This window comes from Bombus terrestris, chromosome 18, assembly GCF_910591885.1.
Source record: "Bombus terrestris chromosome 18, iyBomTerr1.2, whole genome shotgun sequence".
Taxonomy (NCBI): Eukaryota; Metazoa; Arthropoda; class Insecta; order Hymenoptera; family Apidae; genus Bombus; species Bombus terrestris.
The window spans coordinates 4,884,809-4,899,748 of NC_063286.1; the positions used below are offsets into that span (position 1 = coordinate 4,884,809).

The 14,940-nt window shown below is 32.4% G+C and overlaps 1 protein-coding gene and 1 long non-coding RNA gene across 2 annotated transcripts in view; one reads left to right on the forward strand and one right to left on the reverse strand.

Annotated features, from left to right (window-relative positions):
* Nucleotides 1–14,940, forward strand: part of LOC105666782 — a 360,020-nt gene that overhangs the window by 217,214 nt on the left and 127,866 nt on the right. Inside the window, exons 11-15 of the mRNA XM_048414120.1 lie at nucleotides 6,864–7,066; nucleotides 8,862–9,054; nucleotides 11,155–11,253; nucleotides 11,540–11,679; nucleotides 13,843–13,915. Coding sequence (XP_048270077.1) covers nucleotides 6,864–7,066; nucleotides 8,862–9,054; nucleotides 11,155–11,253; nucleotides 11,540–11,679; nucleotides 13,843–13,915 — 708 coding nt within the window. The remainder of the gene's footprint in view (nucleotides 1–6,863; nucleotides 7,067–8,861; nucleotides 9,055–11,154; nucleotides 11,254–11,539; nucleotides 11,680–13,842; nucleotides 13,916–14,940) is intronic.
* LOC125386886 lies at nucleotides 1,986–5,864 on the reverse strand. The gene is made up of 3 exons (XR_007227434.1): nucleotides 5,325–5,864; nucleotides 5,149–5,249; nucleotides 1,986–3,346 (listed from the first exon to the last, which is right to left on the reverse strand). It is a non-coding gene; the product is annotated as an uncharacterized LOC125386886 (long non-coding RNA).

Below are 14,940 nucleotides of genomic sequence, written 5' to 3' on the forward strand. Positions count from 1 at the left end.
TAAAAATTTTGACGTAAAACTTAGACGAAAATGTTTTATACGTTAAAATTGAAAACTAACCGACGGAATGGAAAAAGGACCTCGATGTTCGTAAGAATGTGAATAATTTCAATTTTTTAATAATTTTCGCAGTTGAATGCAGTTTTAAATAAAAAAGAAAGATTACGTTGTAATCACATTTCAGGTAAGCATAATCCAAGATATCAGTTACAGAAAAAAAATTGAGCTACATTTGGGAACAGAACTGCGCTTGCTTACTTCGAAGATTCAGGAGCACACGGAAGTTCGAAACCGTCGGGCGAAAACGCGAGACTTACTTTCTCAGCGATCGTTTTCTCTTTATTGCGATGTCAAATTTAAAGTCCTGCGTTGACAGCTAAGTCGCTCTGTGTTCTCGCCTAATTATACTTCTAGCAACAGCTCGTAGATGGCGAACGACATTAGATTGTAGTAGTAAGTGTACACGTTACACTGTTGCCATTTTCATATGTTCTCGTAAGCGTGGGTTCCAAGTTAAGTAGACAACTCTGTATATGCGCATAGATAAATTATACCATACCTACTGAGTGAATCACGAAACATCATCAATTTAGACTATTTTGTTGTTAATGGATTGATTGAAAACATGAAATAGGTATAACATGGTCCAAAGAGACCTTTAAGCTAATTATAACAAATTCCATTTTTGTTGTTTGTTGTTCTATTATTTAGGTTTTTCTGTTTTTGAATTTTCAAAGTCTTCAATTTTTTATGAATAAACTTTTAATTTTCTTGCGCTTCCTTTCACCGAGTATAAGATATATTAAGACGAATTCGATAAGTATTATATTCTCTGTCTATCTAAACAGAGGAAACATTTAACAAATATCGATCTAAGTTCGTGAAGCAGTCATTAATTTTGCGTTTACCCAAGTGTATTGCAGCTGATGGACGTCGGTTTGAATATCGTCTTAATCAAGATAAAGGATATCTTTGTAATGTTTCTTGTAATGAGGTGGAAAAAGGATATTTGTTATGACACATGTCGAATTCGTCTAAATATCAACTAAAAGATAGGCGTGAACAAAATTATAGGTTCATCTATAATGAAACTGAAAATGGACTTGGAAATTCTGAAAGAAAAGATGTGACTTTAGTATAATCATTTTAAAGATGTCTTTGAGCCATGTTATACCAAACAACAATTTTTTCTATTAATTCACTAACAACAGAATGATCTAAATTGACTATGTTTCATGACTCATTCTGTATGATGATACTAATTTTAATCTTCTTGACCTATAAGCTTTTGCCAACATAAATAACACTTTATGTTTTATATGTGTACATATATTTACGTGTGTATGTCTGTAACCTATTTCATGATTCATAACATTCAAAATAGTCTTCTTAAATAACACTTACCTTTGAAGTACATTGAAGAAATTTTGAAATGCAAAGTATTTTTAAATAAATGTTTTCATTTACAGTATTTTCACTATAATTACATTTTTAGCATTAAATCAAGAAATCTCAAATTACACATGGAGATTCTATACAGGGTGCTCAGTTACAAATGTAAATAAATGTTTTCATTTACAGTATTTTCACTATAATAACACTTTTAGCATTAAATCAGGAAATGTCAAATTACACATGGAGATTCTATACAGGGTGCTCAGTTACAAATGTAGATAAATGTTTTCATTTACAGTATTTTCATTATAATAACACTTTTAGCATTAAATCAAGAAATGTCAAATTACACATGGAGATTCTATACGGGGTGTTCAGTTACAGATGTAAATAAATGTTTTCATTTACAGTATTTTCACTATAATAACACTTTTAGCATTAAATCAAGAAATTTCAAATTACACATGGAGATTCTATACAGGGTGTTCAGTTACAAATGTAAAAGAATTTAAGGGGCGATTCTTAAAGTTAAAATAAGATTAAAATCAGGAATGAAACAACTGTTATCGGCTTTGTTTTTTGGTCATTGATTATTCATAATTAGCCCAAATAATCCCTATACGCGAGCAAACCTTCTTACACGAACGGAAGTAGATCAGTCTAAGCAGTCGAAGCAGCGATTCTCAACTCAAACAATATATATGGGCAGTGCTTGCCTCATACAAGTAGAGAAGAAGACTATGACATTCGAAGATGTAAACCATCCTGCGCGGTGTTTTGTAAGAAAAATCATAGATTAATCATTATACCTGCCTACTCATTAAAATCCATAACAGCATATCGGAAACCGTCTTATGGAATTTTTGAGTGGGCAGGATTAATGTTTTCTCTTTTCCTTTGCCTCCATAAATAATTAATAAATGATAGCACGTATAAACAATGTTTATACAAATTTCACACACGCATCCACAAAAAAATCGCCAATTTGGACATTTGGTAGAATTTTTTAACTGTTTGATTATCATGTGGGTGACCATCCCCAACGGGATACCATCTTTGTGTTTGTTAGGAACCTTCTTAACGTGCTATCAAATGTGGTCGAATCACACATATTTAATTATTTAGTATCAAAAAATTCAAGTGTATGTGTGACGTTCTCTAAAAAATTCAGGATCGCTTGTCAATTAGTCGCAAATCAAGAATTGCCAGAGCACCAACGTATTATGCAAGAAGTTGTTTACAAACGTATTGGATCGTGTTGCTTTTTATCGTGCTATGTTGTATAAGTTGTACAATACAAATTGTATCGAATTGTGTTGTGCTAAATTGTGAAACATCGAGTTATTGGGTTTCTTGTTCAATTTTCGTTCTTTAAAATTTAATAAACATACTTCTTCAAACCAAAATCCTACATGCATATGATATATCATATCCTGCGTAGTTATATGTATACTTAGGAATAATCAATACAGAAAAATAGAAGAATTATCTTGTTTCATAATTTGTTTGCCACCACACTCTATGGATTAAACGCTTTTATTTACAATTTTCTCTTCATCTTAATTTGCCATATTTTCTTCTTTTATTCTGTTCGGTGCAATCTGTCTTCTTCTCTTCTTTTCTTCTATTTCTCTCCTTCCCTTTATTCACGTTTCCTAGATCCAGATAATTATTGTTATATCGTGTAACTATATATATTGTATTCCTACTGTTTGTAATTAAAGATACGTTACTCATTTGTTTGTCATATTATCCAAATTTATATTAATGATGATGTATGATACTTTGACTTGATAATTTTAATGCAAAGGAAACATTTGTTTTGTCTCTTTTATTTTCTACTTCAAATATTATGAAATAACTCATATATTTAATTATATTGTAATTGAATATTCAATTATTAACTTTTATATGTACTTAACTAATTTGTCCCTGGTATCAGTCACGGTAACTGTAACAAAACAAAAGATTCAGCACATTATTTTATTATTCATCAATAACGCGAATGATCTTATATCTGAACATACAGAAATTTCATCTCTTTATTTCCAGTTAACAAATTTGTGAATTTAATCATTTATCTTCCCGTCACATTAACGTTGTTTTATTCTATCTATTCTATCGGTTAAAAATCAAAGGATAAACTATGTTTAAAAGATGAGGAACAAATAAATGTTGATTTTAATAGAAACTTTACCTTTTTACTTTTAAGAACAGTCTTTCCTTTACAACGACGTATAAAAATATGATATACGATCTTTTTCGTCATTTTATCGCACTTTAAATGAAAAGTATCCGCCAACATTCTAATTATCCAAGATGTACCACGAAATTGCATAGTGTTTGAAATTACGTAGAATTTGCACCTCGTTTGTGATGTGTATGATAAGCGCGTGTGTTTAGTAATGCTTCTGTAGTGTGCGTGTATAGTGTGTTTAGAAACGAGTATTAACCTCTTAACCTACAACTACGGGCATAGCCCGTAGTACGATGATCGGACCAAGCGTAAGTATTACGGGCCTAGCCCGTAGTACGATAATCGGGTCAGACGTAAGTATTACGGGCATAGCCCGTAGTACGTACTACACAAGTCGTGCGAATGGCTCGGAGGCTGCGCGCGCTTGTTTTTTAAGTTTATCCTTGAGTTGCTTCCATTTGTCTATGATGCGTTGTTTCCATGTTAATCTCCTGTCCAGAGTCATGCCCAGGTATCTGACTGAGTCCTTGTTAGGAATTGTTATATTGTTAATGGCCGCCTGAGGGCAGGTTTGTTTTCGCAGCGTGAAGGTTACATGTGTAGATTTGTTTTCATTAATTTTGAGGCCCCATTTATGAAACCACTTTTCCATAGAGTCGAGACCTCGCTGGAGCGTGGATGAGGTAATTATCGGGTCTGCGTGGGAAGCTAATAGCGCTGTGTCGTCAGCAATTATCGCTATAGTTATCTCTGTTGATATTCGTAAATCGACAGTGTAGATGGATAACAGCAGGGGTCCGAGGACACTTCCTTGGGATATGCCAGCTTCTATTGGGAATGTTGTGGTTGTGGCGTCTAAGTATTTAACCATGAATTGTCTTTTGGTTAGGTAGGACTTTAGGATGGGGTAGTAGGTGTGTGGTAGGATTTTCTTAAGTTTGTATAGAAGCCCTTCGTGCCATACTTTGTCGGGTGCCTGTTAAATGTCTAGGAATACCGCTGAGCAATATTTTTTCTTTCCTAAGATTTGGTTGATATTATGTGTTATGCGATGGATTTGCTCTATTGTAGAATGTTGCTTCCGAAAACGGAATTGATGATCTGGCAGTGTTTTCAAATCCTCTAGGAGTGGTGTTCTTCTCGAATAGTTTTGACAAAGTAGATAGAAGACTAATTGGGCGACTAATTGTGTATTACTCTACGACTTCTTCTTACTACTTTCGATATTTTTGCTACTGATAACCGTTGTTGTTTTAGTTCAAGAATTTGCTTTTTTCAGACTCGTTTATTTTTTTCCGCGTCCCAAATACTTATAAATTTATATAATATTGTACTGTAATCTTTACTCGTTGATAGATCATGAACTACTGAGTAATTTCTAAACATATCAACAGAGTGTGCTATCATTTAGTTCTTAAAATAAAACAATTTTTTTTGTTGCACACTAAACCTCATAATATTTGTAATTATTTTTAACGAACCGCATATCCTGAGCTCATAATAGTCAAAAACTTTACACGCGTCATTGAGAAATTGATCTTTAACAAAGTATGTACCTGTTTCCAAAACAGCCCAAGTGACCTTGCACTGCGCTGGTAGAATGTGGTGGTGCGCCATCCTGCGTGAACCATCTCAATGTGCGTGGATTTTCACGTGCCTGGAAATGTTCGTTACGTATATTTGTTATTTCACATTTATTAAATGTTGTCTCATCAGTAAATAATATCCTCACGGAGAAATTGGAATTGCGTTAGATTTTCTGATTCATTCACTTGAAAAGATTTTTCCTACTTGAATTTTCTTGAATAAGGTGCAGTATTTTATCTCCCAAGTCCGGATCGTCGTGCTGAATTCGTCCGCCAGATTTCGCAGGTTTTAACTTACCGGCATCCCACAATCGTTGATTTATTTTGTAAAAAGTATCGCTACATTGCAAACAACATTGTAATTTTATATTTTCACTTCTTTGAAAGTCCCTCGTCGATTGTCGGAATGATTCCGTTCTTCCAAAACTGTTCTAACCTCTTATTTCAAAATGTCTTGTTGTTATTTCTGTATTTAGAGGTAGGGTCACAATAGCTATTATTTTATTCTTTGGATAAATCTGTCACTGTTCTGAGCCGAAAAACCTTTACTGCACATTCTTACATGGACTAGGGATAAAAACAAAAGGACATCTTTAATCTATCGATTAAATCGATTATAAGTAGAACTATCTTCTAGTTACTATTTCTTGTAACTAGCGCATCTGCATATAGATGGCGAGCGCGAACTCACGTTGTCATTTTCAACATGTCTAAAACGTGGCAATGTTATGATGGAGAGTTTATTCTGAAAGAAAAATTTACGATACAAGGGCGAATGGTATTGAGAAAGCCACCATTCTGTGCACCAGAAATGTTTAAAAAGAGGTGAAAACCTATTTTGCATAATCCTCGAACTTTACATACCTAGAGATTTATTAGAGATAGTCATTGGACAAGTGGACTTCCTGTTTACTAGATGGGTTTAAGAAATATTTGAATTTTTCAAGCAGTATGTTTCAAACATGGAAAGGAAAAAATTAGAAGAATACTCTAAGAAAACTGTAACATTGAAAGGGAACAAAACTATCGCATTCATTATTTAACTATATTCACGGAATAATATGAAATATTAATTTAACGTTTCGTAGGAACTATTGAAAAACTGACTATAACTTTTTCGGTAAATATTCGCGTTTCATCGCAAAATGTCAAATAATACACACACACGCACACACGTTATATATGTTAGTACAAATACAATTTATCTCAATAAATTACAATCCATTGTATAATTTTTACATGATGAATTATTTCCTAACACGTATCTCGTTTGTATTTATACTTTTTCCCTAATTAATGTGCAAGTTTTAACATTACGTTAAATGACAATTATCAGATTGCGGATTTTTATGAATTTATAGAAAATTTGAAAATGAAAAAATGCAGAGAATGCATAATATATCTATGCATTATATATTTTATTATTACTGTTATATATTTAATGCATTATATATTATCAGTGCATTTACATATTTGATATAAAATAATATATTGAAATATATAAAATATCTAAAGTATATAGTACTTATTCTAATATTTATTAAGTGAAACAACTGTCTACACCTACATTTCATTTTTTAATTATGTCCATAAAAATATGAATTTATATAAATATCTACAGTCTAACAATTATAAGTATGAAATATTAATAACTATGGTTTACTAACACGAATATTTGTTACTAGGCGTTTGGTCACCTGGAAGCGAGCCACCGCCACCCCCAAAGGAGCCGAGTCCTGAACAGAAAGAACCTCCAAAGGATACTGGAATCCCTCCTGTCTGGACGCCTTCCAGCGCCGGAACCAGTCCAGTTCCTGAGAAAAAGGAATTTCGACCGGTGCAATTCGAAAGCCCCATTCTGAGCAGGAAAAAGCCAGCGCAGCAAGAAGTAAGTTATCAAGAGACATATGCTACGATCCGTTTTGTTCGCCCACAAAATTTAGGGAGATTTAATAGTCACATTTCCATCCCACTAAAAATACGAAATGTAAACGTTTTGTTGAAACGATCGAAATATAACATTACTTAAAGGTTTATTATATTTACTTTTTTATTTTATTTATTTTTATTATAATATTAGATCTATGAAAGAATTTTGTGCTATTATTAAATCTACCCGCTTCTGTTTATTTTAAATACATCTCAAAGAAACTTCAAGCGGCTATGATCACATTGTTTCCTTGTTGAAACTTGTAAAACAATATATATCAGGTCTGTAAGTATGAAACCGGAATTTGCCTATAGATGGCCCTAGCTGATACTGTAGTTATCCCTAAACTGCGTCATGGATGCCAAAAGTCTTTGTTGACATCTTACAAACATTTTCGACTCAGAACGATACAAGTTTCATACAACAGCATAGTTTGTAATAGCGTTGAACATGTCGAATTTTGTGCCCGGAAACTACGATTTGCGGACAGCATTGATTTTCTGTTACCATTTGAAGAAAACTGCTGCAGAATCGCATCGAATGCTTGTCGAAGCTTACGGTGAACATGCTCTTGGTAAATCACAGTGCTTTGAGTGGTTTCAAGAATTCAAAAGTGGCAATTTTGACGTGAGGAACGAAGAACGTGGAACGTGAAACGTGATCTATTATGAGCTGTTAAAACCTGGCGAAACCGTTAATACTGAGCGCTACCGAGAACAAATGATCGATTTGAATCAAGCTTTGCGTGAAAAACGACCAGAATATCAAAAAAGGCAACACAAAGTAATTTTGCTTCATGGTAATGCACCATCACATACAGCAAAACCTGTCAAGGAAACGATTGAAGCGTTCGGTTGGGAAACACTTTCGCGCGCGGCTTACTCACCAGACTTGGCTCCGTCCGATTACTATTTATTTGCATCGATGGGACACACACTTTCTGACCAGCACTTCACTTCTTACGAAAATGTACGAAAATGGCTGGATAACTGGTTTGCCTTAAAAGAGCGACAGTTTTTTTGGCGTGGCATCCACCAATTGCCAGACAGGTGGGAAAAATGTATAGCTAGCGATGGGCAATACTTCGAATAAAATATTTTTAATCATTTTCATACAATAAACGTGTATTTTCTATACAAAAATTCCGGTTTCATATTTACATACCTGGTACAGTTTTAATTGACAGTATGCCTCGTAGATTAAAAGCATTAAAAAAAAGTAAAGGAAAGTGGACGAAATACTAGGTTGAAACCTTGATTCGACGAGTATAATTAAAGCGCAAAACTGTAAACGTGGTTTGAGATGTCCATTTTTGCAAAATGTTCTGTACATTATCAATGGTAATGAAAATGAACTATTACACTTCGTTAATCACATGCAGCTTGTAGTTACTCTTACCCTAATCTTCACCGATCGCTTGAAAAATTAGTCGTAGCATCGCCTTTTACATAAAATCAGCGGAATGTGTTTACTCTTTTACTCGTCACCGCATAGTAATGTATAATATTTCGAGATTTGTGAAGATTTATTTTATTTACATAATTAATATATTACATACATCATTGAATTAAAATCAGGATTCAGGTACTTTTGAATTTTCGAAAATTTAAAATCATTTAAGTCTATTTATTATTATCAGCTATTAATTGTATAAATATTTTAACAACACGAGTGTTAATAGAAATTAGAATTGCTTTAGAAATTTATATCCCTTTATCATTAACGCTCTGTCTCCATTCATATCATTTGTCAGAGTACACAGGAGGCCCCACCACCTTGGGAGACGGAAGAGGAAAAGAAAGAAACGTCACGAAGTTGTTACGACAGCAGTACGCGAATTGTCAATTCGCATTCAGCACCTTCGCAAGGATTAAGTTCATTAAGTTCAACACCTCATCTGCCACGTGCTCAGAATCCAACTATAACGCTGCTCCAGAAAGCAAGAGGTGAAAGACAAACTTCAGAGTAAAAAATAGACTCATATAAAAAAAGAATGAATAATATTATTTTAAAATAATAAGAAAGATCATTTAAATATAAATATAGCTTTATTTGAGAAATTTAAAGAAATTTAGTTGTATATATTTTTATATTTATTATTATTACTATTTATTTGTTTTTATTTGCATGTACAGTTGCACGTACACAAATTTGTTCATACTTGAAACAGAGTAAGCTTCTTAACATTGAATCAAACGACTTGAGCTTTTTCGAGAAGTTGGAAGGATTAGTTTACTAAATGACATGTAAAGGACTTTTCGAAAAATTACATTTAATTGTAATCGCGAAGAACATAGTGAAGTAGTAAAATAGTATAGCTTGTAATAAAAATTTAAAAAATACGTTCTGTAGATTTATGTCAGTTACACGTATACATATACATATACATAAGCTGCAAATTTCATCAAAATCGATTAATGCAGAAACAAGTCGTAGACATCGGAATCTTCAAATTTATTGCAGTAATAAGCTGAAAGTAGTGCTAGTAAAAAAATTGCAATTTTCACTATTTTTAATCGTTTGTAGCTCATAGCAACGTTAACCGATTTCGATAAAATGTTGAGCATGTATATAATTGATATAAATGTACAAAACATATGTTTAAAATCTTCGTTGCAGCCTTAGATATGAAATTTGTAAAAACCTAGCTGTACTGTTTTCTGCGCGATTCCAACAAATTGCGATCTTTTCGAAATTCTTTTATACGTCATCTAGTAAATTAATCCTTTTAACTTTTCAGAACAACAACTCTTTTGGTTTAATTTTAAAAAAGTTATTCTGTTTTAAAGGATGTACGATTACGAGTAACAATAATATAAATTTATAAATGTATGAACAAAAAGAAATAAAAAATATATAAAAATATATATATAATGGTAATAATCATTAAATAGCATATGTATATAAAACATATATACAGGATGGTTGGTAACTGGTGGTAGAAGCGGAAAGGGGGTGATTCTACGCGAAAAAAGAAGTGGAAAATATAGAATAAAAATTTTTCGTTTGAGGCTTTGTTTTCGAGAAAATCGACTCTGAATTTTCGCTCGGTACGCGTGCACTTTATCACGTCTCGTTATAACGGATCTCACTGTAGATCGTTGTCTCGATTGACGTTATGTTGATAAACACTTCCAATGTGTTAGAAAGTGTTCATAGAAATTTAATTAGAAGAGCAGAAGTATGTGTTCGGCAGAATGGGTAACATATTCAGCAATTTTTGTAATAATAAACTTTATGATTATTTCATATTATTTCATTATGTATTCCTAATTTTCCGTTACGGCAAAAACAAACTTAAACTGCGATAATATCCATCGAAACAACGATCTACAGTGAAATCCGTTATAACGAAACGTGATAAAGTGCACGCGTACCGAGCGAAAATTCAAAGTCGATTTTCTCGAAAACAAAGCCTCAAACGAAAAATTAGTATTCTATATTTTCGACTTCTTTTTTCGCGTAGAATCACCCCCTTTCCGCTTCTACCACCAGTTACCAACCACCCTGTAGAATACGTAACAAGGAAAGGATATTTGAAATTGTACGTCGATGTATGATCCATAGATGTATGTAGCAACAGAGAGAAAATATATCGAATATCAATTATGGAGATCTGTACTACAAGTGGATCTATGAATTTTTGTGTAAATTAAATGTGTCGCGAAGAGAATCAATTGTGGTACGGAACGCTAATAAATAATAAAAATTGATTTTATACCGAGAGCATTGCTTTTAGGATTTACATCAATTAGACATTTTTTATTCCTGAGTACCGTAATACCTTTAATTATGGGAAGCTTTTTTATCACCCTGTATATTATACAATAAATATTTTCAAAGAAATTATCTGTTCTAAGCGAAATATTACCTATTTTTAAACGCAATATTGATCTTGTATCTCACAATAATCTTTCGTTTCTATTTGCATATTAACTTATCTATTATTAACATTATTTCCTTTTTATATAATTTACTAATAGTATATAGTTATAGTTACTTACTAATTTTCATACGAAAATAATTATTATTTCATGTAATTTTAGAGGGGCAATTACCGAAAGGTGCAGCCTATCTGGAGGAGACCGAAACGATAAAACGAGCACCGAGCGACGAGAAGCCGATAATTAGTCCAGGCGAGATCAGTGAGTAGATTTTTTATAGATTTGTAACCGTTGAACATATATTTTATCACGTGTACCGAGCACGTAATTTCAGTTTAACCGTATCTATAAACTCTGTTTCGTGGATTCACCCGTGAATTACTTTTTAAAGTGTAATTTACTTTTATCCTGTGTTGTGTGAAGAATTCCCGTGAATGTCGACGTTACGCGTGGTGTGATAAATCGTTCTTTACATTCTCGATAAAATTCGTGTGAAACGAGCCTTTGCCGGTTACCGCATTATGAAACTAAGCTGATGTTCGCTCAGTTTACAACGTGAAGAAAGAGTACGAGAGCGAGCCAGAAACAGAAAATGAACCGCCAAAGAAGATGGCCGATTTGAGTCCTCGAAAATTCAATGGTATTGGCCCAACATCTAAGGAGGGTATTCCTCTCGTTTTAAGATCGGTAGGTCTCTGCATCTGTCTCTGGTTAAGAGTTAGTGAAAAGTTTTAGAATTTAGGTTCATTAATGTATTAAGATTTATTTAAACATATTATTAATCCCTTACTGTACTACTGACAGACTTTCTACTGTGTATCTTGTGTTATTTAGAAACTACTAAATTTGAAATATGATTCTTTTATTGCAATATTAAATTTGAGCTGAAATATATGATTATATCAACCCTCTATAACTGGATTTCTTTTCGTTAATGATAGAAAGAAATTAAAAATTGTTTGTGACTTTCTACTTTAATTTTAACTGCTATTACAAGGTCATTTGTTTCTGTATAATTTTAAACTAATACAAATATACAGGGTAGTTGGTAACTGGTGGTACAAACGGAAAGGGGGTGATCCCACGCGAAAAAAGAAGTCGAAAATATAGAATAAAAATTTTTCGTTTGAGGCTTTGTTTTCGAGAAAATCGACTTTGAATTTTCGCTCGGTGAGCGTGCACTTTATCACGTCTCGTTATAACGGATCTCACTGTAGATCGTTGTCTCGATGGTTTCTCGGAGTTTAAGTTTGTTTTTGCCGTAACGGAAAATTAGGAATACATAATGAAATAATATGAAGTAATCATAAAGTTTATTATTACAAAAATTGCTGAAAATGTTACTCATTCTGCCGAACACATACTTCTGCTCTTCTAATTAAATTTCTATGAACACTTTCTAACGTATTCGATTGTTTTAAAGTATGAAAGGCTACAATAATCTTTTCTTTCAGTTGCTCGCAATCCGTTATAACGAAACGTGATAAAGTGCACGCGTACCGAGCAAAAATTCAAAATCGATTTTTTCAAAAACAAAGCCTCAAACGAAAAAGTTTTATTCCATATTTTCGACTTCTTTTTTCGCGTAGAATCACCCCCTTTCAGCTTGTACCACCAGTTATCGACCATCCTGTATATCTAGTGATAAATATATTACGAATGTTTATGCAATTTTAAATTGAATATGGAAATTTGTTTCAGTTGCTCAAATATTACTTTTTTATGATAATATGTACTCTGTAAATTTTTAGATATTTAAATTTTATATGAACGTCTACAGCCTAGTGAAAATTTAAATATAATTAATAAATAAAATATTGATTAACAATAGTAAAATATACATATATTAATATAATAAAAATAAAATTTAAACGTTAAAGTATTTTGTTTACATGCCACATAGTGCTATAGAGGATCATGTACAATATTTGTAACTGTCACATTCATATGAATGTCTGCTGTATAGTTAAGTTAATTAACTACAAGTAATTTGTTCTACATTATTATTTACTTTCATAAAATTTAATTTTATTCTACGAACCGCACCGTATTTATGAATACTAAAATCTTTGCATCACAGTGTGGGATTAAATAAATATCAGGATTTGTGTAATATGTACATATATGTAGGGTGTCCCAATAAATTTTGATTACTTTGAATACCTTTGTTAGTTCTACATGCATGGAAAATCTTTATTTACAAAAGAATATATTATTCTTTATTAATTCAAGGAATATAATTTATTATGTATAAATTATTAATTAATTTATTTCTTAGATAAAAATGACGTTCAAAATTTTGGAAATCTTTCATTTAATGAAGTAGGAATTATTATTGGCATGTCTTATAGCCTCCTTTGCATCATAAAAAATCTGTAAATAAAATTTTTCCATGTCTTTGAAAAGGCAAACCTCTAAAGCACTCAAAATTGTTGAGACACATTTTATATCTGCAGAATGAATTACACAATTTCGAATTCTAAAAGTAAATTTCTTATCATACACAAGATTAAGAGCAGAAGTAATTAGTCAATACTAGTACCAAAATTAAAATGAAGATTTGATATAACAATAGTTTTGCTTTTTTCTCAGTGAAATGCTGTATATGACAAAAAATTATTTAAATGATTCAATGACGCAAAAATGATTCAATTAAAATACATATGTACATATAATATTGAACCACGAAAATTATTTACTATGCCATTTTAAAACTAATGCGTTTAGCTATGATATTTAACAGTTTTTAACATCCTGCCGTTATGAATAAGAAATCTCATTGACTTTTACTTTAGAATTAATGAATTTTCTTCATGTTTGCATCATTTGATTAAAAAAATAAAATTTTAGGAAGTCAAGGAGAATAATCAAACAAAATGGTATAAGAAAATGTACGACTCGTTGCATCGTGCAGACAGAAGCGGTGAGTTTGTGTGGCAAATATGTACTGCGCAGCTTCAATGCTTATACGAAACGATTGAAAGTTGTAATAGCCATTAATATTACGAAAATGTTCAGCAGTATTTTCCTACTTTTTTTTCTTTTTAATTTTAACTAGTCTAACGGATAATATACACATAATAATGTTATGAAATAGTGATCTGTTAGTAACGTTTAACATAAATTACCTCTATCTCATTAACACGTTGACTGCCACGCCACCTGTATTCGGGTGTCAGCAAAGTTTCTGGTCAGGCCGCGTAACCTATATTCGGGTGTCGCTTATTTAACTACTTGCGAAGGATCGTCGTAGATATTTCAAAAGATATTCCATAATAATAAAACTGTGGAATTGTTATAAAAGTAATACGAAAATGGTTTATTAAAAAATTATTTAGAATGTGAAACTTTAAAGCATTCTATACATAGCTGAGGTTGGTCGGGACAGTTTGGACAATAAGTTGTTGTTTTCTTCAAATTCTTTTGTGCCTTTGTTCGGTCCATTCCACGTCTTTTATTCGCACAACATAGTTTGCATGCGCGTCTAATGCTTCTTCCGGAATCATTTTTCCAAACGGCGATATTATGCTGACTCCGTCGAAGACAAGGATTTTTTGTATTTTCAGACAACCCTAATAATTTTGCAACTAATGATTGTCTAAATATTCTAATATTTATATTCTTCCTTGTTTCAATTTTGTAAACCGTCAAAGCGTTTACAACAGAAATTTCCAGAAGTAGTTGGATGCCAAGTTTTCTGTACCGTTTGATTCCTTTTCTAATTGTGGTGGCATAAGAAATTATTTGGTCGGAATAATCTATACCGCACTTTCCTTCGTTATATTCAACAACAGCTAGTGGTTTTTATGTTGTGAACAAACGAAACGAGATATCATTCTTGAGACCACCGCTTGAGCGTCTCGCATTACTAAACTATCGATGGCAGCACCTAGCAGAGAACGCTTGGTACTGCTGCACGCGTGGCCTGGCGGAGATTTCTTTGAAAAC